Genomic DNA, 26,713 nt, shown 5'->3' with positions numbered 1-26,713 from the left:
TTTATAATTTAGGGTCGAGCTTCGCTTACAACTGAAAAACAACGGTTTGCCCATCAGCATGAGGAGATGAAAAATCTAGAGGACATTGTTAATAAAATTAAGCCAACTGCTCTTATAGGTAACATATATATTTGCATCTATATCTATCTATCGATTCATCTAACACTTGCCATTTTATTTTGTACACACACACACTGTGGATATGTATGAACTTTAGAAAAGATTTTGAACACCATAAATACAGAGATACTGAACCTGTGATCCATAAAACATTCAAGGATCTTGTGTCAGCAGCTATAAAATAGTTGCCTTCAATTTTTCAAACTATGTGAAATTAGTTTTTAAAAAATCAGTATTAGGAAGAATTATAAATTTGAGTGAATTTATTAACCTGTCCCTATGCTTATCCTTGTCCTTTCAGGTTGTGCCTCATATATTTAGGATAGTTGGTACCTCCATCCTCCCCATTCTTTTCAAATTCTGCACCACCCATGGCATTTAGAATAGAACGTGCAAATTTCAATCTTCATCATTATATACAGTGTCCTGCAGAAGTATTCATTCCCCTTTAACATTTCATTTTGGTCTCTTACAATCTAGAATTTAGATTTCATTGTTCTTGTTACCACTCCATCCATGGTATAACTATTACCTGGATGCTCCACAAAGCTGAGCTTTATGGAAGAATGGCAAAGGAAAAAAACATTTTTGAAACAAACTCATATCAAAGCCTGTTTGGAGTATGCAAAAAGTCATACGGGAAACCTAGCAAACACGTGGGAAAGGTTCTCTTATCTGAAGAAACAAAAACAGGACCTTTTGACCTTTCCACACTTGCATTATATCTCCAATATCTGTATATGGTTGTGAAAGATGGACAGTGAAGAAAGCTGATAGAAAAAGCATCAAGTCATTTGAAATGTGCTGGAAGAGGGTTCTGCGGGTATCATGGACTGCCAGAAAGACAAATAAATGGATGCTAGAACAAATGCAGCATGAACTCAAGAAGCCGAATTGACTGAGACTGTTGTACTTTGGACATATCATGAGAAGATACGACTCACTAGAAAAGAAAATGATACTTGGCAAAATAGAAGGCAGTAGTAAAAGAGGAAGACCACATTACAAATGGATAGATGCTATCAAGGAAACCACAGCCCTGAATTTGCAAGACCTGAGCAGGGCTGTTGATGGCAGAGTAACGTTGAGATCTCTCATTGATAAGGTTGCAATAAGTCTAAGTCGTCTGAACAACATTTAGCAACAACCAAAACACTATGGTGCCATCCTTTTAGTTAGTCTCAACTACAGCAGACGTATTCAATTAACTATTGAATAGTGAATCAACCGCAGGTAGATCTGATTGAATCAGTGGATCTGCTCTAGTCGAGAATAACAGAATTTAGGCTTATGTGTGGCACAGAGCCAACAACATTTATTTACCTGAGAATATATCCTCAATAATGAAGCATGATAGTAGCATTATTATTTTGTGGCGATGCTTTTCCATAGCAGGAATTGGAAAACTGGTCAGGATCTAGGGCAAGATGGATGTAACAAAAAACAGGAGAACCTTTTCCAGTTTCCAAGAGACTTGGGATTTTCTACCAGGACAGTGATGTCAAGCACACAGGTAACAGTGGGGTGGAGTGAAAGGTCTTAAAATGGCCCAATCAAACCCCAGACCTCAGTCTGATTGGGAATCTGCAGCAACACTTGCATGCAGTTTTTTTTTTACCAATGTCACCCATCCAACCTGACAGAGTTGGAGCACATTTGAGAAGACGGATGAGCAAGAACTGAGGTAGCCAGTTATACAAAGCTGATGGGAAACTACCCAAGAAGACTCACAGCTTTAATTGCTATAAAATATGTTTTTACCACTTAGGGAAGGGTGAAACCAACAAGTACCAGTTTGTTTTTGTTTAGTTTACATTTGTGACCACACAAAAAATATTTTGCACATTCACAGTGTAAATGGAGTGGTAACGAAGCCAATTAAATCCATTTCAATTCCAGGTTGTAACACAACAAAATATGGAAATGTCGAAATGGTATTATGTTTTGCAGTATACACAGCACAGGAGAGATGTGCTGTCTAAACAAAAAAAGACTAATCAAATCTGATAAGTGTGTGTAAGTATGAGAGAAAGAGATTAATGGTTTAAAACCTCTCCATGCATACCTAGGATTGCTATGTTGTCTGATATTTCCCAAGGTTTTCATTAAACTTGAGTCTCAGCAAATGCCATATATGGAGCCTTGCTAGACACTGCTCAGGAAGAGGATTTGTTATTATTGGACTGAGAACAGAAACAATTATTTTAATACGACAATAAAAGTAGCCATAAAGCATAAGTAAAATTATATTTTCTAATTTATTTTTGGCTGGAAATGGTTGTCATTTCCCCCATTAACTGTCTTGAAGAAACATCACATAAAACCTAGACCAAATGAGCCAATACCTTTTGTTTAAACCAATTAGTCTTTAAAAATGTTAGGAACCAACCTTTGAACTGTACATTATTTGAGATGTTTTAAGAATTCAGAGCAAAAAGCAAAACAAAATTACTCCCTTCAAAAAAATAAAAAAATAAAACCCAGTAATAAAGAAAGATTACATTCTCAAGCTGGTATGAATTTGACTGAGTCTAGAGCTATTTTTACACATCTGCTCAAAGTATATAATACAGATTAATTAAATTTGTGATTATTTCAGATTCTTAAATGTCTCAGTCTGTACATAGTCCACTGGAGACATGACCTCCATTTAAATGACAAACTGTACAGTGAGTCTCATTGCAGTTTCTATAGGACACTAGTGGATTATGCCACTTGTCTATGAGTGATTTAAGCCAAGATTCCTCTTTTCTCAGAAGACATTGGAAGCCATAGTCAGGTTGTGAAATCAAATATTGGCAAGCCTGTTGAACAGCGAGAAATTTGAGGAACACCTTCATCTATTGCAAATATGTTTACATTTTGTAAATAGTATAAGTAATTAGAAATAAAAATAAATGAATTACTTTTTGGTAACACAGCTGCAAATATTTTGCAACTGCATTGTCTGAAACACCAATGCAATGTTGCTGCAAATCTACTGTATATAAAATCTCATTTTGTGGATGATATTTAAATTCTAAACATTTCATGCTGGCAAAGGAAATCTAGCAACAGAAATCTTAGGCCTTCTGAGAGTTTTACACAGTATTGGCAAAGACAGTGGTTAATAGTTTTTTGTGGGTTTTGAGGGCTATGTAGCTGTCTTCCCACAAAAAACTATGGATGCTGGCTGTGAAAGCCTTCGACTTCACAGTGGTTAATATTCTTAACAAAATCACAAATCTTCTTAATTTGTGTGCCAGAAATGTCCCACAATACTTTTTCTGTGCAAGGCTTTTTTGACAGTATACTCTGATTGCTTCCATATTGTTGGATGATTTTTTACATTCTCTCTTCCCCTCATTAGATAGATAGAATTTCCTAGGTCTCATTCCCACTTACAAATAAATCAGTTTGTGATCCGAATCGATGGATTGATTCGATAACGGAGCATGGTTCACACTTCATTTGCTCAGATCACATTTTCTTGTTGTTAAATAACCAACTTCTTGTTCACATTGACCAATGATTTGATTCCAAAGGGACCCTCTGCAGCGGATGATCATCTGATTACATCATTTAAAAAATTGATTTGGATCCACATCCTATTCACACTTGTGCTGAATCGATTTGTTGCAAAAGACAGAAAAAGTGAGCATCAAAAAGAAGTGTGTTAAATGGGTCTAGTGCATTCCCCCCCTCTCAACACCGCTTCAGCAATTCAGCTCAAGTGCAAACAAGGGTCTTTTAAACCACTTCAAACCAGTTTGCAAAGCGGTTTAAAACATAATGGGAATGAGGCCCAGTATGCAAACCCTCTATCTCCCCTCATTCAAACATCCCATTTGCTCCTACTGAATCACAGGACAATAACTTTGCAAATTGGTAAACTAACCATGTGATTCAGGTCATACACCCTTTTGGGAAGTATTCTCTCTCACACAAGAAGATTTTCTCCTGCCCTGTTGGATTCCCCAGCTTCTTCCTCTCTCAACATTTTTTTTTGAAAGATGGTGAGATAAAGATTTCTTCTTTATCTAAACTATCCATTAGTTAGATTAGTATATACCTTCTATTTATATATAGATTAAAGCCATTAGTAAACTTTTGTTTAAACTGCAAACTACTTGTGTTGTTTTTTGAATCAGTCTCCGTTCTTAGAGAAGCATAGTTAGACAAGACACAGTTCTGCAACTCTGCTGATTTAAAGCTAGAGCCTAACAGCCTTGGCTTTGATATTTTTAATATTTAAATATTTTTACTTTCTTAACAAAGGCTGAAGCCGTAGGAAACCTGAATTGTCCTACATATATTTGCAGTGTGAAAATTTCATTACTGTATTATACAGGTTGAATATGCCTTATCTGGAAATCCTAAATAATCAAAAATTATCTGCATGGATGGCTAAGATAGTCCCCTCATTGTTTTCTGATGTTTCAGTGTACACACACTTTGCTTCATGCACAACATTATTAAAAAATAATGTATATAAAATTACCTTCAGGCTTTTTGTATAAGCTTTATATGAAACATAAATGAATTTCATGTTTAGACCTGTGTCCCATCTCCAAGATATCTCATTATATACAAATACACACACACACACGTATTCCAAAATCCAAATAAATAAATAATAAAATTCAAAATCTAAAACACTTCTGGGGCCAAACATTTCAGATAAGAGATACTCAGCCTGTATAGGACATCTTAGTGAAAGCAATAAGAAAAAGTGAAATCTGCCCTTTATTAAGAGAGGTATGACATTTGTTCAAGCATGTCAGGCAGTGCATAATTATTTCCTATAATCTCATGCCGCTCTATTTTATATGATCACAGTGGAATTGCAGTTTATAGCCAACAAGGAGATGCTGTCAAAAATGGTAGCTTTTTGACAAGATTGCCCTTTGTTAATTAAGAGGCTGTTAATTTGTTGTTAACATCTTGAAATTAACAGGTTGTTTATTTCTTCATCCCCATCCCATGTAAATGACTGATATGAGTACGGTCATGATGTTCCAAGTGTGAGCTACTTTGGGGCAGCATCTCAGTGTCGTTTGTAAACTGTAGTTCAGTCTACAGTTTCCTATCTTCAGCTATTCAGAAATCATTATGTCTGATTAGCAATTTGTATATTTTTAAGTATGGACCAGCAAGAAGAAGGAAATAACCATAGTAAAATGAATACAGTTACAAACCATTTGACATTGTTTGTAACACTCACTGAAAATCTTTAGAGGCGTATGAAGAAAAATGGTATTCCAAAGCAGAATCTTTTACTTTTTCTATCTTCCTTAGGGGTTGCTGCCATTGGTGGAGCATTTACGAAAAATATCATCATGGCTATGGCTTCATTCAACAAGCGGCCAATAATTTTTGCCCTGAGTAACCCAACTAGCAAAGCAGAATGCTCTGCTGAGGATTGCTACCATCTAACTGAGGTAAGGCAAGAAAGTTTATTTATACTTAGCTGGAAATAATACACAAGGATTTATCAGCAGCCAGGTAGAGTAATGAGATGTTAATTTATATATTTTTTTAAAATAAGGTATTTAAACCCTCATGCTCTGTAGATAAGATTTCAAAAATGAAGGCTCTGTCTATGTGTTACCTCTAACATTATTTTTTAAAGGTAGTCACTGGAAACGAACATGTGACCATCAGAAAGTCATATTACTTGGCAAAATCCAGTAGTTTTCAACTGAAAATGCTGTGTAAGCAATGAGAATTTAAATTCCATTTAACACAGGGCAATTCATGGAGAAAATAAGATTTGAACTTGAGTCTCTTTAGTCTCAGTGTAATGTTTTGGAACTAATAGAGTTCCTCTCTAACAAGTGGAAAAGAAAACCAAAAAGATGATTTTCTTTTTCTCCTCCATCACCTTGCCCAAAAATGGAAATTTGATATTGCTCTTTAGTTGTTTAAGTCCAGAGGGTCCAGGAGGACTTTTTTTTTTTTTTTTTTTTTTTGCCCAGAAGTGGTCATATCACTGCTTCTTTTAAGCAAAATGAAAAACATCCCTCCCAGAGAGATGCATTAATAATATGTTGTAGCTGAGATGTGACTGCATCTCCTTTCTGGATGACTAGCCAAATAGTTACTAGCTTGCCCATATGTGGAGTACTCACCAATTGAAACTGATCCAGTGCAATCCTGCTCACAGAGTTGCTGGACACTGCATTGCCAACTAAGTCAGCTCTTATCTGAGATATTGAAATGATCATTAAAGGCATCATAATAAACTGCTGAGGGCTCTAGAATTGGATTCACAGGCAAAGTCGCCTGAGTCAGACCCCTCACTATCCTAAATAATTCAGCAGGACATAAGTTCAAAGATGCAGTATGTACAGAGAAGAAGGCTTTCTTTGCTGCATGTATTGTCACTTTATAGGAAGGAAGGTGTTCTCTGTATCATAGAATCATAGAGTTGGAAGAGACCACAAGGGCCATCCAGTCCAACCCCCTGCCATGCAAGAAATCACAATCAAAAGATCTCCGACAGATGGCCATCCAGTCTCTGTTTGAAGACCTCTAATGAAGGAGACTCCACTACACTCTGAGAGAGTTTGTTCCACTGTCGAACAGCCCTTACTGTCAGGAAGTTCATGTCGTGTCAGATATAAGCCAGGCTTTCCACCATCTGTCATCATTCCTGTTTTAGCTGCCTGAGGTGTTCGGTGAACCGAGGAGCCCATTTTGTAACATGTTGGAGAGGATATTTGGGGGAGATAATGTCAATAGCCCTATTTAGCTCTTGATTCCATCTATTGGCCAGGGGTTCAACAGAATCATAAAACCCTCTAGGGCTTTCCAGAATCCTGATAGATCTTCAATGGTGGACCATCGTAATAAGTCCACCACCCTTGCAGGGACATATAGTAACTATGATACTAACTCTGACCAGAAGATGATCTGTCCATGACAACTTGGAGGTATTAATCACCCGTGCCCACAAATCTATGTGTTCTGAACTGAAACAGAATCAAGAGTGAGTCCTGGAGAATGTGTGAGCCCTGAGACCAGTTGGGATAGGCCCATGTTTGACATAGATGCTATGAGCTGCACTTGACAGACTGCACTCCACAGACTAGTCTCAAATGGGATGTTGAAATGACCCAAGATCAAAAGTGTGGGCAATTCCAACACCAACCCTGAGACCACTTTGAGTTTGGTGAGAAAGTCTAATAGGCAGTGGAGTGGACTGCACGTTAATAGAATTACAAGTCTGACTCTGGTCTTCAGGCTGAGGTATACACACTCAATGTACTTCAGCTCCCTGATAGGTAATCTGGTCAGATTAAGATGGTCTTTATAGACCATAACCATTCCCCTTTGTCCACTTTCCCTCATCTGCTCACTAACACAATACCCTACTAGAGAACCCAGCCAAGTTTCTGTAAAGCATACCAGGTCAGCTTCCTCATCCATGAGGTAGATAAACATAATCAGATACATTTTAAACAATAGCTATAGAATCAGTATGCAAAGGGATTTTATACCATCTTTGAGACTAACTGGAAGAAAGAAGTTGGCAGTGTGAGCTTTCATAGACTTAAGTCTACTTCCACAGATGCATTTGATGGAGTGGAAAACCAGAGAGAAACCTATATATGCCATCAGTGTGTGAAAATGTCACACACTCATCTATGGTCCTCACCTACAGGCTAGTTTCCACTGCATTTGTTGACCAACGATTATCATTAAAACTATATTGCCACTTCATTTCCATACACAAAGGATTCTGTATTTGAACTGACATTCTCACATACTAATGGCATATATAGGTCTGCCCTTGGCCTTCTACTTGATCAGTTGTATCTGAGGAATTAAACTTAAGTCTGCAAAAGCTCATGTTGCCAACTTCTTTCTTTCAGTTAGTCTCAATGGTGCTACAAGATCTCTCTACATACTGATTTTAAACAAAAAATAAGCACTGGTTCGCAAAGATTTCTAGTTGTGGTGTTTAATATGTATGTTATTGATATGCATGAAAACTGAAAAATATTTAATAAATGAACCATCTTTTAAAATTGGTCCATTGCTTTGGAGCAAGAACTTGGAATAAAACTATATGTTACCAAAATGTTACATGCTGCGTATGAGACAAAACTGTTTATTTTCACTATTGGGTTACAAGTTTTCCACCTTGAATTTCTCTTAGGCTAACTTGATACTTCTGTAAATAGAACAAAAATTTAGCATATCCTATTTGCCTACTGAAAAGTCTACATTGGAGTGCGCAGCAGGAATGAAACAGGAATGCAAATATTTTAAAAGCACAGTTATAAGGGGCAGCTCCATCTGGTGACCAGAATTAAACATATAATGAAATACCAAATGGTGCAATAATTCTACACCAAATTAAACCTTGTTCTTTGGATAATGAGACAGTGATGATGTTTTGTTATAGTCCTGTTTGCAAGACCCTAAATTAAAGGCCCTTCTATTTAAAAATTTAAATTTAATAATTAAGATTCCAATCCTTTACACACTTCTGGATAGACTCACAGTTTTGTACTCCTTTAAAAAAAAGCCCTCTCTCAATTTGATGTAGTTTTGTGGGGAGGAAGGCAAAATGAGGGCATGATTCTCCGAAATAAAAGTTCTGAACCCCCCCCCCCATGAAACTTTCTTTCACTCTCCAAATTTCTAGCATTATAGAAATATAAAACTTCAGTTGTGCATTTAGATATACAGTTTAGGCACCCAAAAAAAGGGACAGCCAAAGTTAGTAAAGGCATGTGAATGTAGCAAACCATGCAGAGGATTTTCAGTCTCTCTCGCTCTCTCTCTCTGCAGTACTAGAAATTTTTGGACTCAAGGGAAATCTCATGAGGGTACCAGAATATTTACCGTATTTGGAGCTGCAGTGCTCTTATTCCTCCTCCCACCCCACTCCCTGTAGTTCTATCCTGATTTAGTCCTAATAGATGTGAGTTACAACCACAACTAGCATTATAGATTCACAGTGGCACCATTGCAAATTACATGAGCCATACATAAAAGAGGACCTCAGTCTTTAAGACAATTGTTTTATAGAAAATAGAATTTCAGCAAAAGGGGAAAATAGCATATAAATCCCATGAAATAGGACATAATGCCAGTTTATTATCATATATCCCAGAAATGTAACCAAATACAAACAGCCATCATCACTGACATTTTGCTGTCTTACTGCAAACCATCCTGACCCTTCCTAGGAGAACATACATTATTTTTATATATATACCTCCATATATACCTAAAGTTATCAGAAGACTTGTCCAGAGTTTTGAACTCAGTTTTGTGGGCTTATATTTATGTTAATGGCTGAAACTAGTTCCCAAGGTTTTAATTCCAGCTTCCCTAAAGGCAGAAAAAGACACATGAAAGGAACTTTTTTTTTCTTACCATAAATCACAGAAATATGCCAAAAAACAAACAGGCATAATGATAAAGTTATGGAAATGGATATAAAGTGGAGATACTGGTTCTATATTGGCTTCATGAATTTGCCTTGATACTGAGCATATACCAAAACAATGATATTTACAGCGCATGTTAAGAATACGAAGATTCTGGGTGTGTTGATTTTTATAGTTCCAATATAGTTCATTTATTTTAAAAACAGTGCTTTATAGATATAGTTGATGTTATGACAACCTTTTCAATGCTATGTTTACTGGTAAGATCTCCTAAATTACTCTTGTCTGTTTCAGGGGCGTGGCATTTTTGCAAGTGGAAGCCCTTTTAAAAAAGTCACTCTCCCAGATGGACGAACATTTTTTCCTGGGCAGGGTAACAATGCCTACGTGTTTCCAGGAGTTGCCCTTGCAGTTGTTTCATGTGGAATTAAACATATAAGTGAAGATGTTTTCCTCACTACTGCAGAGGTACTAGCTATTCCTTGTATGCTTAACTAAGTGTTAATTCTTTTATTTACTTTTAAATAGATGCTAGAATGACTTTTTTTTTTTTTTTTTGCTTCTACTTTGGCCCCATACAGACAGGCCAAAATAAAGCTGCTTTGGGCCACTTTGGAGGTATGCTGTTTAAATGATGCTAAGAGTTCAGAAGCTGCACCAAAGCTGTGCTCCAGTCCTTAGGACTGGACTGTGGCTTTAGCGTGACTTCCGGACTCTTAGGATGCATGCATCATTTAAACAGCATACTTCCAAAGTGGCCCAAAGCAGCTTTATTTTGGCCTGTCTGTATAAGGCCTTTGATATGCTGAATAATACCACTAACTAGCAGCAATGATGCAACGGTGCAAGAAACCTTATACTGTATAACTGCCCCATGTAAGAGTGGTGTTGTGTGGAGCGGACAGCACTGTTATATAATTTGTTATTGTTAACTGCCTTCGAGGTGACCCTGACTCATGGCGACCCTATGGATGAGCCACCTCCAAATACCCCTGTCCTACACTGCCCTGCTCAGGTCCTGCAGATTCAAGCCCGTGACCTCCCTTATTGAGTCTAGTCATTTCGAGTGCTGTCTTCATCTCTTTCTACTACGCTCCACCTTTCCTAGCATTATTGTCTTCAACAGCCTCAGTTTCATCATCTGGGCTTCCAGGGAGAGTTCAGGCTTGATCCAGGCTAGGACCTATTTGTTTGTCTTTTTGACTGTCCACAGTATTCTCAGCACGCTTTTTAAACACCTTATCTCAGTTATAATCATCTTCTGTAGGAAGCCTATTGACTATATTTGGCTTCAATAAATATTGCTATCGAGAATATCTTATAAAATCCATTGGACTGCTGCCAGGCCCTGCAATAAAGCCATTTGTTCGTTTCCCTGTAATTTTAACCTAAGAAATATTAATTGTTAAATCTCAACAATGAAACAGATAAAGTATGTGGAATGGTTGCCTTTGTGTGTAAGTGAAACAAAATTTCAACAGATTGAGCCAACCAGTTTTTAAATTAAACATATTTTTCTCCCTTGAGAGGACTAAATAAACATATAGGCAAAATACCTAGTGTAGTAGTTAATACTAAATACATATTGAGTGTGTATTTAACTCTGATTTAATTATACACCTCTTCATAGAAATGTTGATAGCCTGACAGAAATATGCATTGCAGCATTTCCCACTTTAAAAAGATAGTACAGTGAGCCCTCCTCTTACTCAGGAATCCGTTCTGGATCCCTCCATGTAAGGGGAAATCAATGTATACTGGAGCCCCATTGGAAGTAATGGGGCTTGCGTGCATGGTGGGCTGTGGCATGGCAGTGCGCCTGTTCCACAGGCGTGTGCTCCATGAGTTCTTCCAGGGCATGTAAAGGGCTCTTCCGGCATGGCTTTCAGCATATTCTGAAAGCCATGTATGGCGCACCCACATAAAACGCGGGCGCACTGTATTGTATAAAGAAGGTAGTGGTGAAAATGAGGACACTGACTGTGAACACGCAGATTCCTACCATCAAATGTGTGCCTGTTAGTAATTTAAATTCTTGTTTAATTAAAGGCATTTCATCAAAACTTTAAGACTTAAGTAAAAACAATTAGTCACTAAAATGCCAACAAAATTTACAGAAGCACATTAAACTCTTTCAAACAGAGATTGAAATAGCCATTCTTCACGATTGGATATTGGTTTCTTGTTAGGAATACTTAAGAAAGTGAATCACATTCCACACCTAGTACAGAAAACAACATAAAAAATATTCCAAAAACCATAAATAGCAGAGCCCCTCATGGGCAAAATGCAGCCTGTGGCCATGGTGGCTCCCACGGTTCCCAAAACACCTTGTTTTTCTTTTTTGATTTAGAAAATCCTTCCATGCTTTCCAGGATATTACATCTGAATTTTTTTTGGGGGGGGGAGAAGGAAGCCTCCCTGGGCTAAAACAACCAGGAGTGCTGAAAAATGGTAAAATTGCTCCATGAAGTCAAGGGGGGGGGGGAGGATTGGATTGGAGGTGAGGCCTCTGGGATATGGCTCCCAGGTGTCAAGAAGCTGTCATCTCCAACTCTAGTCCTAATTTTTGGTGCCTGCCTCCTCAGTAATTTTTTTGTAGGAGGAACAGTGACCTCAGACCCTGTCATCCAAATATGAAATCATGAAACACACTAAATTTTATTGTTCCAGTGAATAATGTGGTGCTGTTTTGCTTCCCCCTGTTCTGAGGTTTAACTTTTGGAAATTCCATCATTGGCTTCGCTAAACCAGGTATTTAAATTTGCTGGCAGAATGCCTTTCTTCGAGCAACCTTTCTTCACACTTTTTAATTGTGTAAATCAAGGGCCAGGCTCTCTCCACTAGCTTTGAAAAACCAAAATGGGCAGCGATCCATTGGAGAGGAACTTGGTTAATTTTATACCCTTTGCTAAAATCCTTCCTCTGTAATTTCAGTTGGATATGGCAGTCCTCATTCTGTGTCCTAAGCTGCCACGTCCATTTTAAAAGCAATGCCTGGTTAATTTGGTTTAGTGAAGCAATTTATGTATAATTTGTAAAGTGCTGTGGAAACTTCCAAAATAAAAGGTGAGGCATGCATTGGACTATAAAGTCTCTCCGATGTCAAATTTGAGAGGAAGTAAGCAGCAACTGGTTTTCTTTACACACAATTTTAGCAGTTTAAAAAAAAGTGTAAGAAAGTGAGAGAGACTGTGTAATAATTTTGTAAGATAAACATATAGGTGGCTAACAAAATGCAGATTTTGCCACCTAGGTTTTTGAGACAGTGTGCTTCCTCATTAAGGCTATAATCAAACACATTCGCTGGGAGTAACACATTTGTTTTGCTCAACTCAGTAGGACTTCATAAGAGTAGATAGGTAAAAGATTGCATTGTGAGTGTACCTGATTTCAAGTCTCATTCATTATAGTCATACTACAACCATTAGAACACTTGGGTCTGGTTTCAATCATGCTGCAGAGTGTCAAGGAAACAAAAGCATATTCACATCTTGAATGAATTTGACTGGTTATGTCTTATCTGCAAAGGAAGCACTTTACTACTCACACAACACATAATTAACTCAGAGAATTTGTTGCTACAGGCTCTAAAAAAAGAATTTGATAAATTCATGGAACACAATGATATCAATGGATATAATCCCAAATATCACTGTTTTGAGGCATCGGAAAATTGGAGGCGTTGGTGGTGGGACACAGAAGATGTGGCTTTTGCATTATTTCCTGCTTGTAAGTTTCCCAAGGCATCTGATTACCTGGCCATTATGGGAAACAGAATAGTGAACTTGATAGAGTCTGAACTGATCCAGCAGGGTAGCTGAAGAGCAGGGTATAAATACTCAAAATAAATAAATATAATAATAAATATTTTCTAATTTTTAAAAATAAAAGCCTGGATTTCAGAATTTTGACAAACTTAACTTTTTTCAGACTCATAACTTGCCATCTTGCATGTGGGAGTTAGCCCTATTGAGCACCTATTGCTTTAAACTGAAAATGCAAAGGATTCAGTGAGACTACATAGGATTGGGGAGGAGTGAAGCAATGGATCTACTGCCTCATCCCAAGCATGGTCAGCTTCACTGGCCAGAGCAGAAGCATTGTAGAAGGGTTGCAGGTGCTGTCTTTTTCAGTCCAGCAGATCTTTTTATATTTTCTCTGGTGGCAATTGGTAGTGAAGAAAAGATACATTAGAAATGCTAGTTCTTCCTTTTGGGGTTGGAGAATAGAGTAGATTTGAAATGAGTATATCTAAACCATTTTTGATGCATCACCTCTTGAATGTCCTGCTTGCTACCACTGGAAGAATACTTTTGGCAGGAGCAGTCAGCCTGAAGAACTTTCCTCAACCAGAACTGGGTCACCACTTTATATGGAGCCCCCCCCCCATTTTTTAGGAGTGCACATCTAGCCATCCTAATGCCCTCTCAGCCAGAGGACCTGGGCTTCAAAATTGCTCATCCTATTTGGAACCAACCCGTGTGTGTATGTGTGTGTGTGTGTGTCTTATGGTGACCCCATTAATTTCATTGGGTTTTCTTAGGCAAGGAATATACAGCGGTGGTTTTCCAAATTCCAAGTTCCTTCCTTTGAAATATTGTGGCAAACGAAAGTTATTCTCATGTTCAAATTGTACTTACTTCAGCTGTAATCAGAAGAATAAAAAGGAAAACTTTCTGCCATGGCTTGCCAGTGGAGACATCTGCAGATTGTTGTAACTAGAAGTAGTGAACTGTGGCCTAGTGTTCACTACGGCCCAGTTTTCATCTTCTAATTTGTCAGTTCTCTAGTTAAAGCCAATAAAAGAAATGAGAAGAAATTGTCAGAACAGTAAGGTTTATTTTTAGATCTTCCTATTTTCATACAAAGTAAAAGAAAGTTCAGCTTTGTGCTTGAAAAGATAAACCTAGTACCGGATAAGCACAATTACCAGGTAATTTCACAAGTGGCATTTTTATAGACATACCAAGCAGAACCAACATGTCGGAGAATTATGAATTACCATATATACATGCAAATAAGTTGGCCTCATGTATATGTAGAGGGCAGGTGTAGGGGCCAGAATTATTGGTTTTGATATGACCCATGGATAAATAGAACTTAGGGGCATGTGGCAAAGGATGTAAAGGATGAAACAATGGAAAATGATGCCAAAAACTTACAAATTCTGTCAGGCAAAACTGACAGAAGGCTGGATGGATGAGAGAGTAGAGGTGGTCAGTGCTTCTTTTAGGTCTTCTTGGAATGGACTAAGCTCTTATCTTTTGCCATTATACTCAGAGAATGGAATAGTTCCTTTTTTTATGAGTTAAAGTACAGTAATTATACTGACCTGTGGATAAATTGATTTAAGTTTTTTTTGGCTAACATTTCTAGACTTATACATGTATATGTACATAAATAAGTTATAGTTGCAACTGAATGTACTGTAGTTAAGTCTTTCTAGATATAATTCCATTTGAAATTCAAACATATCTTCAAAAAGCCAAGGTAGTTATTGATGAAACCAGCGAATAGGTTCTCTTCACAGTAACAGTAACAACAAATAGATAAGCTTATAAGTTAAAGTCCAGTTGCACTGTCAGTGTTGTATTTATATTTAAGTTTATATTTGTGTTCATTTCCTTTTAAAATATGGGCCTTATTCTGCAAGCTGAATAGTGACACTTTGCTAGAGTCCAAAGACTGACAAAATACTTCTGAAGTCATGGATACAGTATTTCTTTCCCTTGGACAGTAGAACAGCAATATGCAAAGTTTGGAAACAGAAGATGAAGATTTTTAGAAACTATTTGTGATAATAGAGTGGCTGTGTTTACTAATAAATACCTCAAGATCCCTTCTGATCTTGGAAGCTAAACAGGGTCAGCCCTAGTTAGTATTTGGATCTGAGACTACCAATGAATAGCAGGTGCTATAGACTATGTCCCTTTCCAGACGGGCCGTTTTGTATGTACTCCGTACATACTAGGGTTGCCGGTCTCTTTTAGATGCCCCCAACCCTAGTACATACAGAGTACGTACAAATGGCGGCACCCTGTCCACATGGGCACCGCCATTACGACGTCACGTCCGCGCCACCTCCAAACGGAGCAGCGCGGACGTGACATCCTAACGTCACGTTTTGGAGCTCCTTCTTGGTTTTGTGTCGCTGGCGCAGCCTTTACATGGCTGCGCCAGCGACACAAAGGAGAAAGGGGCTGAGTGGACCCTTTCTCCCTTTCCCCTCTGTGTCAGGGTGTCCTTAGGGCTTGAAGCCCCAAGGACACCCCTTTCCAGGCTGTGGGGAAGCGGCCTTTTGCCGCTTCCCCACGGCCTGGAAAAGCGGCGGATCAGGGCCTCAGGGCTGCTGCTGTGGCAGCTGAGGCACCGATCCGTCGGGGAAAGGGGCGGGTACAGGCCGCCCCAAAGGGGTGGTCTCTAAACCGCCTATGTTTCAGAGGAAGGGACTGGCTAAACTACCTCTGAGTATAGTGTGCCTGTGTTATACGCATGCATGCCTCACGTGGATTCCAGCATACGCTAGAAGCCACACTGGAAGAAACGGTGCCACGCTCACCGCCACGTCACCATACTGCTGCAAGCACGAGCCCCATTGGCTTTAATGGGGCTTGAGCTTATGTGGAATTTCCCTTATGTGGGGGTCCAGAACGAATCTCCTGCGTAAGGGAAGGGACCACCGTATTTCCTTGCCCAGGAAAACCCTATGAAATTAATGGGATTGCCTAAGTGGACAGGAGACTTGAATTTACACACACATGCACACACACACATTTATACTTAATTTCAAGGAGGTGAAGTCAATACATCAACTTTCTACCCTCAGTTTTCTGCTGCATAGCTGTGGTGTAGCAGTCCAAGTGCTGGTCTATGATTCTGGAGGCCAGGGTTCAAATCCCCACTCAGCCATGGAAATCCACTGGGTGACTTTGGGCAAGGCACACTCTCTCAGCCTCAAAGGACGTCAACAGCAAACCCCTTCATAGCTCTTGAGTTTCAGCTTTTAGGCTTCTTCTTTTTTAGTAGGTAGATTAGGAATGTGAAAAAAGTGAGAAATACGTTTTTACAGATCAAATATTATTGTTCAACTCTTTCACAGTGTAGACAGCATCCTTAGATTGAATTTCAGTTTTAGCTGCAAGTCCCGTTACCTAAGGAGATATTACTAAAAACAGACATTACAATTTGACTGCTTTCTCACAAATGTGCAAATGCAAGCCATGCTTTGTACCTTATAAGGGCTAATATATCCCTCAAGGGAGAGCTAGCAGGATGTAGTGGTTTGAGCGCTGGACTGTGACGCTTGGGACCAGAGTCTGAATCTTTCTTCAGCCATGCAAACCTATTGTGTGACTTTCAGCAAGTCACATATTCTCAGCCTCAGAGGAAAGCAATGGCAAGCCCCCTATAAACAAATCCTGACCACAAAACCTTGTTATTGGTTTTCTTTAGAGTAATTGGAAATCAGAAATGATTTGAAGGCACGCAACAACAGCATCGCTGGGAAAAGGAGTAGCTACTGATTTGCCTTAGAAAAAATGATCAAATGGGAGGAATATGCCTCCCTTTCTCAACTACTTTAGCACCCTCTTGTGGATTCTTGACTTACAGAAGCACATAAATTGAGACAGAATGACTGTCAGTGGTTTATTAACACTTCCCTGTATTAAAAAAAAAAAAAAGAGTAAATAACATGACATGAAATCTTTGGTTTATATTTAGTTTCCAAAAGTGGTAACTGCTAGTGCTAGGTAATGTCTTATTTGAATTTTAAAAAATGTATTTTTGTGTGAGTAGTGATGGTACAAAATATCTCAAGGACTATATGCAAGGAAAACAGAACAAATAATTAAACACTGAATGAAATTCAGGATCACATAGACTTAGTTAAGTCCATGACAATATACTTCTTGTTAGATTCTAGCACTTACCCCCTTAGTTAATGAAGCCATCCTATGGCTGTTCCTAGCATCTCATATAGCCACATGTAGTATATCCAGGGAAAACCCTGTGATAGGTTCACTTTAGAGTCACCATAAGTCAAGAACAACGTGAAGGCAAACAACACACAGAGTGTCCATCATTACTTGTTCCAAGGAGGTAGCTTCTCCAGTAAAGCTGTCAGTTTGCTCTACAGACACTCAGAGGATTAGATGTGGAACAGAAATAAAATGGATGAGATCTTCCTTTTAAATAATCTTCAACACAGTGGGGAAAGTGTTCCAACTGGCACAGTTTTCAAGGAGAATCCAAAGTAACTTTTTGAGGTCTCCCCCTATTTTCCCCTGCTTTTAATAATTTACTGAGCATCCAAAGTGGTTTGTAGCTTGCCATCTCTTGTATTTGCTCAGAGTGCTATCCAAACAGTTAGGTGCAACCCTAGCCACTATTCAACAAACCTTGTTAATAGTGACTGAGATATATAAAATTAGTGATTGAAGACACTGGTCCATCTTTCATGAACATTGCTTTCTATATGCCTCAAATGTTGACGCAGCTTTCAGTTAGACATTGAAAAGTATTTATGTAACTTGATTGTTGAATCAAAAGATGTTCCAAGTATTCATGTAATTTGATTGTTGAAAATCATTTTGAACACAGAGGAAAATTCTATAGAAGAATATTTAAATTGGTACGTGTCTTAATGTGTTGTAGCTAAACCAAGAAAAAGTCTTGTGGCATCTTGATGACTAACACATTTTAATGGCATGGTTTTCCATTGTGACACACTTCATGATCTTATCCCCACCATGTTGTTGTGGAGAGGGTACTGTAAACAGTGAGGGAACTGAAACGTTGAAGTGGCCGTTCACAAAATAATTCTGAGCAATAAGGCAGCCACCCTTGTTTAGATGAGGTGGTTAACATGTGTTGGTGGTATTTACACTTGCATATGATTTTTGTGTGTTTGTTTTAGCCATTGTGAATGTTGGTATTTGCTTCTGCCCTTCACAACACCCCAAGCCCTCCCCACTCTGAGCTTAACAAAGGGCCACAGCATACACACATCCTTAGCCATGGTGGATGGCTGGTACTTGCTGCCATGATGAGATCTCCCCCAAATACTCTAGAGCAGGGGTTCCCAATCTTTTTACAACCAGTTTCTATGGTGGAGCCCCTAAGAGGCCTACCCTATGCCTTACAAGTTAATTGTGTTTAGGAGTAGTGTTTCTTATTCTTTAATTTCATTCAGTTTTTATTTCTTTCATTTTCTTGGAGTGGCTGCAGAGCACCTGGAAAGTACACATGGAGCCCTAAGGGCTCCTCAGAGCACAGGTTGGGAACTGCTGCTGTAGGGGAACACAGGCGGATTATGGGAAGTTTTAAATTGTGTCTCTCATCACTTTGTACTGGGCTGGAAAAGGTATAGTAGAAAGAAGATAGGCATTAGTGATGGATCCTGCTATGGCACAGGAAGATGACACAAGCCCTGTTGTTGTTAACTGCTGTCAAGCTGACTTTGACTTCTGGAAATCCTATGAATGACAGACAAAGAGGTCACCCTGATATCAACAGCGCTGCTCAAGTCTTGCAGACTAAGGGCTATGGCTTCCTCAATTGAGTCTATCCATCTGTAATGCAGTCTTCCTCTTCTGCCTTCCACATTAGCAAACATTATTGTATTTTCTAGTGAGTCGTGTCTTCTTATGTGTCTTATTTCTTTAAGAGTGATTCAAAGTTTTTCCAGAACTGCACAATCATATCTTTTGCTATTATCTATAAAGCACAGGCTGACTTTCTTCTGAAATTCTTTGGTGCACTCCATTATCCAATGTGCATTTGCAATATGATCCTTTTTTATTTCCTGTACCCAGCTTGGACATCTGGCATTTCTCACTCCATAGATGATAAAAGTTGCTGTAGAATTTTGAGCATCATTTAGCTTTCATGGGAGATTTGAGTTAGAATTAGAGTAGATTCTGTCTCTGTAGCATGACGCACCTCTATTGATGTGCCATCTTTTCCTTGTGATTTGTTTCTCTCAAGTGCTGTCAGTACAGCTTCGACTGTTAAACTGTAGGTTCATTCCTTGAATTAATCTGTCATTCTTTCATCTCTTTTATATAGTTTTTTAGTGTTTTGTTTCCATCCTCTTTTTAATTCTACTTCATCATGTAATGTGTTCCCTTGATGATCATATAGTGTCTCCACTCTTGGAGCCTTATTGTACTACCAAAGAAAGACAAGAGGCAATGGGATAGAAGCAGCTTTTTGCTTACCTTCCCACATGATCCCATAGGACTTCTGTTCTCCCCCCAGAGGGAGCCTGCCATAAAAGTGTGACTTTTGCCAAATAGATTTTTTCAGCAGGACAAAAAGCAAGGTTTTACTGTTGACTCTGTTGGGAACAGCACGGAAGTGCTTCGTGGCCATGTGAGAAGGTAAGGAAAAAGCCCTTTATGTGGGGATTATCATATGAGGGATGGGCCGTCATTGTCCTGTCCCATCCTTCCCACCGGGAAGAACTTTCAAATATGGCCCAGCAGGGAATTGTGAGTGAAAGTGATTGCACAAATCACTTTCACTTGCTAGTGCTCTGAACCTATCATTTAGCTGCTCAGGAAGCATGAGTGAAAGTGATAGCACAAATCACTTTCACAGCGCTTTCAGCTGTGAGGTGAAAGTGCTTTCTCCTGTCATTTCCAGTCTTTTGTAATAACAGAAGAACCTGTTATTACCATGATGATGGCTGAAAGTGTTTTCAGCTGATGGCTGAAAGCTCTTTTCAGCCAGCTTTCATGTGAAAGTGATTCGCACAATCACTTCCACTCGGGTCATACTGTAGATGGGTCACAGACGGGATAAGAACGGGGAAGCAATCCTGTCCCGGTGTGATTATCTCCTATCTCATTGCCTCTTGTCTTCCTTTTGTAATGTGATAAGGCCCTTGGTTTAGATTTCCCTTGGATTTCTCAGATCTAGTAAAAGAGGTCCCTTGTTCTTCCTTTTTTGTTGAATGACAGACCCCTGTAGTTCAGTTATGACATCATCTGATAAGGTTTAATCATAGAAGCAACTATCCTGCTTTAATACCACTTTTTAGACTCATGTGACAATCTCTCAGGTCTAATTTTCCCTCTGGTTTCATTTTGGATTGTTTCATCATAAGGTTTTCATGGTAAAGACATTCAAAAGGGGGTTACTCTTCCACTTTCTGTGCTCTACTGACAAGTTTTAGCTATGGTACCACTGCCATTGTCTTTGAGAGACCCTCTGTCAGTGTCACCACCACCACCACCACCCACACTACTGCTGCGGCCCAATAGCTGTTTGGAACATTTAGTCTGACTCTTCAACAAAAGCTTGTCTGGCATGAGATACTTTACCAGTAGCATTGCCACCATAGTCTCTTGCCTCACTGGAGCATGCAGTATCATCACCTTGAAAAGGTAGTGGCATGATGGCATGCAAGCCCTGGGTAGCTTGTTATAGATGAATGGTCACAGAACCCCACCCTTGGTATTATTACTGTGGCAAAGGTTTTTTTAAAAATTAAAATAAAAAAATCTGCAATATGGAAGGCTAAAAATAAGTGGCTTTTGTTTTGTTCCCAGGTTATATGTCAACAGGTTTCAAAGAAGCATTTAGAAGAGGGTCGTTTGTATCCACCTTTAGCATCAATTCAAGAGGTTTCTCTGAAAATTGCTGTAAAAGTAAGTTCATTCTACACCTTCTGATTAATAACAGAGTTAATTTGTTGTTTTAAGTGATTATTATAGTTTAATGACATCTTTTGTCATTTTTCTTTTCATAAGTGAGGAACTGCCTTGAATGATAGCAGTATAACATGATTCATTGCAAAGCAATAGCAATATATGATTGAATTGTTTATCTGCACCATCTGTTCAGCCACCTGCTGGTTGTTTTCATGAAACTCATGTTTGTTCCTTAGAACTTATTGGCGGGATACAGACTGCCCAAAAAGGGTGGTCTATCCGTGCCTTGTTTTGCTGTAGCGGACAAACCGCGCGGCTCCCTCGCGCAGCAAAAAGAACCCGCAAAAAGCGGGTTCTTTCTGCGGTGCCATTGTGACGCCGCACTGCACCAATGGTGCACTCGCTGCATCACAATGATGCAGGGATGTGTGGACGCTAGGTGTCTGTCACGTCAAAATGGTGGCACCCGTGTGTACAGGGCGCTGCCATTTTGATGCCCTCGTCACGTGCTAAGGGTGAGGCATGTATGGGCGGTGTGCCCTTGGCCAACCCCTAGCATGTGACAGGGGCACCGCAAAGGCCTGTCTAAATAGGGCCATTGAAAGGTAGTGACTGACATATGGCTTATGTAGTGAGCTCCATGCTCACTGGAGAGTTGAATATGATTCTCCCCAAACCCAGTTTCACATGATACGTAAATATTCCCTTACATGGAAAATTGAATTTGAGGAAAATTTTCATTGGAAAAAAATAGCATTGAGCATGGCTTCAATTCTCTCTCCCAGGGTTTATATTTCACTAAAATATGAAAAAGACAAGAGATCTCTGCTTCCTTGTCCAGTATGGCCAGTCTTTCTCTCTAGCCACTCTTTCTTTCTTATCTCCCAGGAGTCATCCAGTTCTTACATTTATTGCTGAGTGGGACATATGTGATCTCATGTAAAGATCACCCTTTGTCCTCTGTAAGCTTCTATGAATAAAGATTCTCTTATGTTCATATGGTAATTCATTCCAGCTGTGTGTAGAAAAATTAATCATCTTTCATCTCCCGTCATCCTCATAATATATGATATTATGAATGTCAAAACACATTTTTGCAGACTTTGCAAGAAAACCAGCATTCTATGTGTAGCAAAACATCTCAGCAAGGTTAGAAAGTTTTCTCTTTGTTGCATTTCAGCAAACAAAGGATTTTCTTTAAAAGTCAGATTTAGTAGACAGTACAATTAAGTGGATTTTATTATCAGTCTAAATGATGAGGTTTTTTAATGCTGAACCCATGCAGTGTCCCAACCAAATATTTAAACTATATGTTTATGTTTTTAAAAAAGAAAACGCACCCTTCATCCATAATGGTCAGTATACTGTTCTACAAAGATACAAATACATTCTTTAAAAAATAATAAATTAAGATGCTGAAAACTCATCAAGCCACATATAATTGCATAAATAACAATTAAAAATGTAAACATAAAATGTAATATTTAAAGTTTACAATGCCTGGATAAAGGGGAATATTTCCCAAACAAGATTTGTATCAATCATGGCTTGAATCCTATTATTACTCCCAAATAGAATAAACTCATTGATTTAACAGGATTCAAACAGTTCAGCAGTTAATTCAATCGGTCTCCTTTCATTGGGACTACTAAAAGGACTTGAGCCAAAATCTCCTTTGGACAGGCATTTTATGGTCAAGACACCAGTGATATCCCTCTTCCTTGTGAATGCATGATGTATTTATTTCACTGAATGGCCCCTGAAGAAAGGTGGCTTCTGAAAACTAGAGCTCCTGGGCAAGAAGATAAAAGAAGATGCATTCCTGCAAGTATTGGTGTAATATGCAGTCCAGTATCCAACAGGGAATCATCTAACCCTCTGGATCTTGTGTTTCCAGGTGGGATTAAGGGCTGGTAAGAGGAAGCCACAGAATATTGGATTTATCCTATAATATTTATTTTTTAAAAATAATGATACTTTTTTAAAAAACAACAACAACAACAACTCAGATTAATACACAAACAGGATGGAAGGGATTTATGTATGAACACATGGGAGAGATATGGGGGCTGAAAATAGATTGATAAATCTATTCCAAGTAAGCCTACACAGCATTTTGTTTACAGTAGTTGAAACTCTGGCAGATGGTGGCTCCCATTTCAGTGAAGAGTGAATCTGCTCTAGTTTTTAATCTGAACTTCAAAGGAGCTATCCAAGGTGCTGAACTGATTTTGAGCATTGGGTTCAGCATCTTGAATAGTTCCTTTAATGCTGAGCCTGAGTTTAAATTGAGTATCCTAAATCCAAAATCTCAAGGGATGCTGTATTAAAAGGCACTGAATTCTACAGCCATTAGGAAAAACTAAACTACGAAAATAAAATAATAATAATACCGTAGATAAGGACTACATACACACTGCAGAAATAATCCAGTTTGACAGTGCTTTAATTATTGTGGCTCAGTGCTATGGAATTCTTGGAACTGTAGTTTGTTGTGGTCCCAGAGTACTCTGACAAGAGATGCATAAATACCGGACAAAACTACAGATCCCAGAATTCCATAGCATTGAGCCAGAGTAGTTAAAGTGGTCTCAAATGGGATTGTTTCTATAGTGCAGTTGCAGGCAAGGAGGGATGACACTTTGGGTCACTCAAACGATCTAATCCTATTTCTGTAGCCCTTTCTGAGACATTTTTGACTCTTCAGTGCTAAGCATGGTTTCACTTCTAACAGTTATGTGGCGTGAAAGGGCCACTGGATGGTTTACATGAACAAGTATGGTCTGTAAAATGAATTACCTTCTATAAAACATGAGACTGTCATTTTTGACTTTGGCGCTAAGCAATTTAATACGAATGATAGGTTTTTGTGCTAATAACAATTCCTTCCAACATTTGTGTGTCAGTGATTTCCCCCATAAATCTAGCTGCTTTTTTTGCAAAAGGAAAAAAGAAATGTTTTGGTCAGACTGAGTTCTTTGGTCTCAGTCTGATGAGAATCAGATACCTGATAGTAAATTTTGGACTTTCCCCATCATAAACTATCTCTCAGGTTGATGTAAAATTCTAACAATGAGGAACCTGTCTTGTTCTCCTAGATTGTAGAGGAGGCCTACAGCAAGAACACCGCCACTTTCTATCCTGAGCCAGAAAACAAGGAAGCATTCATCCGCTCCCAGATTTATAGCACTGACTATGAAAGCTTTCTGACAGACTCTTACACCTGGCCCAAAGAAGCCATGAAAATACAGACTGGGAAATTGTAACAGAAAAATAGCACTGCAACAATACTAGAAGCACCCGGATACTTACTAGTTTTCATCATTTATTAAATCATAGCACAAGTTTATCAAACTCAGGTTATATTTCTTTTCCTTTTTAACAGCCCTGAAAGCCATGGATGTTTGGTTAGAAATTTTAATAGTTTGTTAAGCTAATTAATTAAGCAAAATTAGTCTACAAATAAGAGAATAAAGGATAATTTGAGTCTTTTTTAAAGTTCAAAGGGATTCTCCTAGATTCATTATAATAAAAGATAAATACAGAAACTAAAGTAGAAATGTACTTATTGTCTACCTTGACATCTGTATGAAATTATGGTTCTGTGCTACAGTTTTTCCATTAATCTTAGAAGAGTAATATTGAGTGTAAAAGCAATATATCAACATGACTGTTTAAAATGTGACACACTTATTTCATGTTTTATTATTTTCTGATGTTAGAACAAATACTTCTAGATGAAAAAAAAAAGCATTTTGTGTTCTTGGCTCAAGTGCAACTGAGAATATTTGTCAGCCAGCAGTGTGCCTGATTTTCACATGGAGGGTAAGTCCTGGTAAATCCATGAAAAAAGAAACTAGGATAAAAGTCTTGGATGCTGCTATCCTTAATTTTAGAACCTTTAGTGATGAATACTTTCTAAATAATATAGAACACAGGTGCTCTTTTTTTGTTAAAAAAAGGAAAAGAATTAATGTTGTTTGAATACAAAAAAAATCCTTTGTTCATCAAAGTTACAATTTAATTTAAGAGCCAGGCTGGACAAGAGACTGTAGTTCATGAACGTCTTTCCAAATGGCCTGCTGAATGTTTTAGGAAAGTCTGTACAAGAAACATAGGGAATTGAGCACTGAATTCCATCTGAGAGAGGGAGCTACAGACTGCAGGGATGTAGTGAACAGGTCCAAAGGCAAAAGGGTCAGACTAAGCATGCCAGTTTATTTTATCTTAAAATTCTTATTGCCCGGAAACAACACTTTGGGAGAGTTTACAACCCTTTAGAAAAGGAAAAACAGACCATGCTGTTTGGTGCAACAAGCACATTTCCCACCCTTGCCATAGATCTTCTCTCATTGTTTGTCTCTAGGCAGTTTTCATTTGGCTAATAACTGCTGAAAGAATTTGAATGTTTCATTAATTTGGCTAATTTCCATTTAATGATATCTGAACGGGAGCCATATACAGTACTGTGACAGCAAACCGCGTACATCAATTATTCATTGTAAGAAGTCCTCTCTTTTGCAATCTTGAATCTAGTGTCAATTTTAGTTGGTGACAGACAGACTTCTATTACTGTGAAGGAGAAAAATTCCTTTATAGCTACTTTCCTCCAGTCTTTTAGAGTTATATAAACCACTATTGCTTCTCTCATACCCTTAAGTAGTAACATTTTTCCGAAGAATTCCTAGCACTCAATCATTTTCAAGAATTCCAGGCATTTGCCTCTTTCTGCACCATTTCCATCCTTAAAGTGTTTTCCTTTAACCCAGAGCAATTAAAACTATATCCTAAAGTACAGCTGTACTAGAAATGTACGGTATATAAGGGCATTACAGTATTGATTCTTTTGTTTTCAGTGTGTTTGTGGTTGCCGCACACTGCACTGACATTTTCATTAAGCTGTTTATCAACTCTTTCCTAGAGAGCTGGTCAGTTCAGACCCTGTAAACATACTTGCAAAATTTGGATATTTTTTTTCCTAATCTGCAGTGACTCTACACATATGTACCCTGATCTTCATTTGCCATTTTGTTGCACATTCACCTGGTAAAATCCAATTAGGATTTTACCATTCTGAATATTTTGGTGTCACCTGTAAATTTAGCAATTTTGTTATTTATCCAACACTCAAGATCATTTATTAATAAGATTAGCAATACCTTGGGAGATCCAGATGCTTGTCTACCTCCACTGTAAAAAATTTTTTTCTTTTACACCTATTTTTTGATTCCTGTTATTTAATTAGTAAATTCAATTTGTTCCTGCAATTGGCAAGATAACCCCCCCAAACTAATTGTATTTCCATGTATGCATATTACCTCATTCTGCATATAATAGGCAACATTCTCAAATGATATGGTTGGGGTTTTTTACTATTCATGGCCAACAACATATGCCCATGTGAAATATACTGTTCACTTTTTACTAGTCATTTTTGTAACCTTTGTGTCAGATATTCAAAACAAACCATCTCACACAGAATTCACTATGAAAGACAAAAATCTACTTTTACACTTCTTTTGGTTCAAATGAACCAAGGGTTTTGAG

The 26,713-nt window shown here is 38.3% G+C and overlaps 1 protein-coding gene across 1 annotated transcript; it reads left to right on the top strand.

Moving 5' to 3' along the window:
- Positions 1-24,719, top strand: LOC121917499 (NADP-dependent malic enzyme-like). The gene is made up of 5 exons (XM_042443525.1): positions 1-118; positions 5,398-5,540; positions 9,801-9,974; positions 21,065-21,163; positions 24,265-24,719. Exons 1-5 carry the CDS (start codon positions 67-69, stop codon positions 24,430-24,432), a joined length of 636 nt encoding a protein of 211 aa, XP_042299459.1. The 5' UTR covers positions 1-66; the 3' UTR covers positions 24,433-24,719.
- Positions 24,720-26,713: the final 1,994 nt, after the last annotated feature.

The sequence above is a fragment of the Sceloporus undulatus genome, unplaced genomic scaffold (assembly GCF_019175285.1).
Source record: "Sceloporus undulatus isolate JIND9_A2432 ecotype Alabama unplaced genomic scaffold, SceUnd_v1.1 scaffold_20, whole genome shotgun sequence".
In the NCBI taxonomy this organism is placed as follows: Eukaryota; Metazoa; Chordata; class Lepidosauria; order Squamata; family Phrynosomatidae; genus Sceloporus; species Sceloporus undulatus.
Note: the sequence above shows the minus strand (reverse complement) of the source record. Positions and strands in the feature narration are given on the sequence as shown.

Bases quoted from the DNA above. Each gene is read 5' to 3' on its own strand.
- LOC121917499 (XM_042443525.1), top strand. From the start codon at position 67: ATGAAAAATCTAGAGGACATTGTTAATAAAATTAAGCCAACTGCTCTT. The intron at 119-5,397 runs GTAACATATATA...TATCTTCCTTAG, and splicing joins TAAGCCAACTGCTCTTATAG to GGGTTGCTGCCATTGGTGGA. The intron at 9,975-21,064 runs GTACTAGCTATT...TTTTGTTCCCAG, and splicing joins TTTTCCTCACTACTGCAGAG to GTTATATGTCAACAGGTTTC.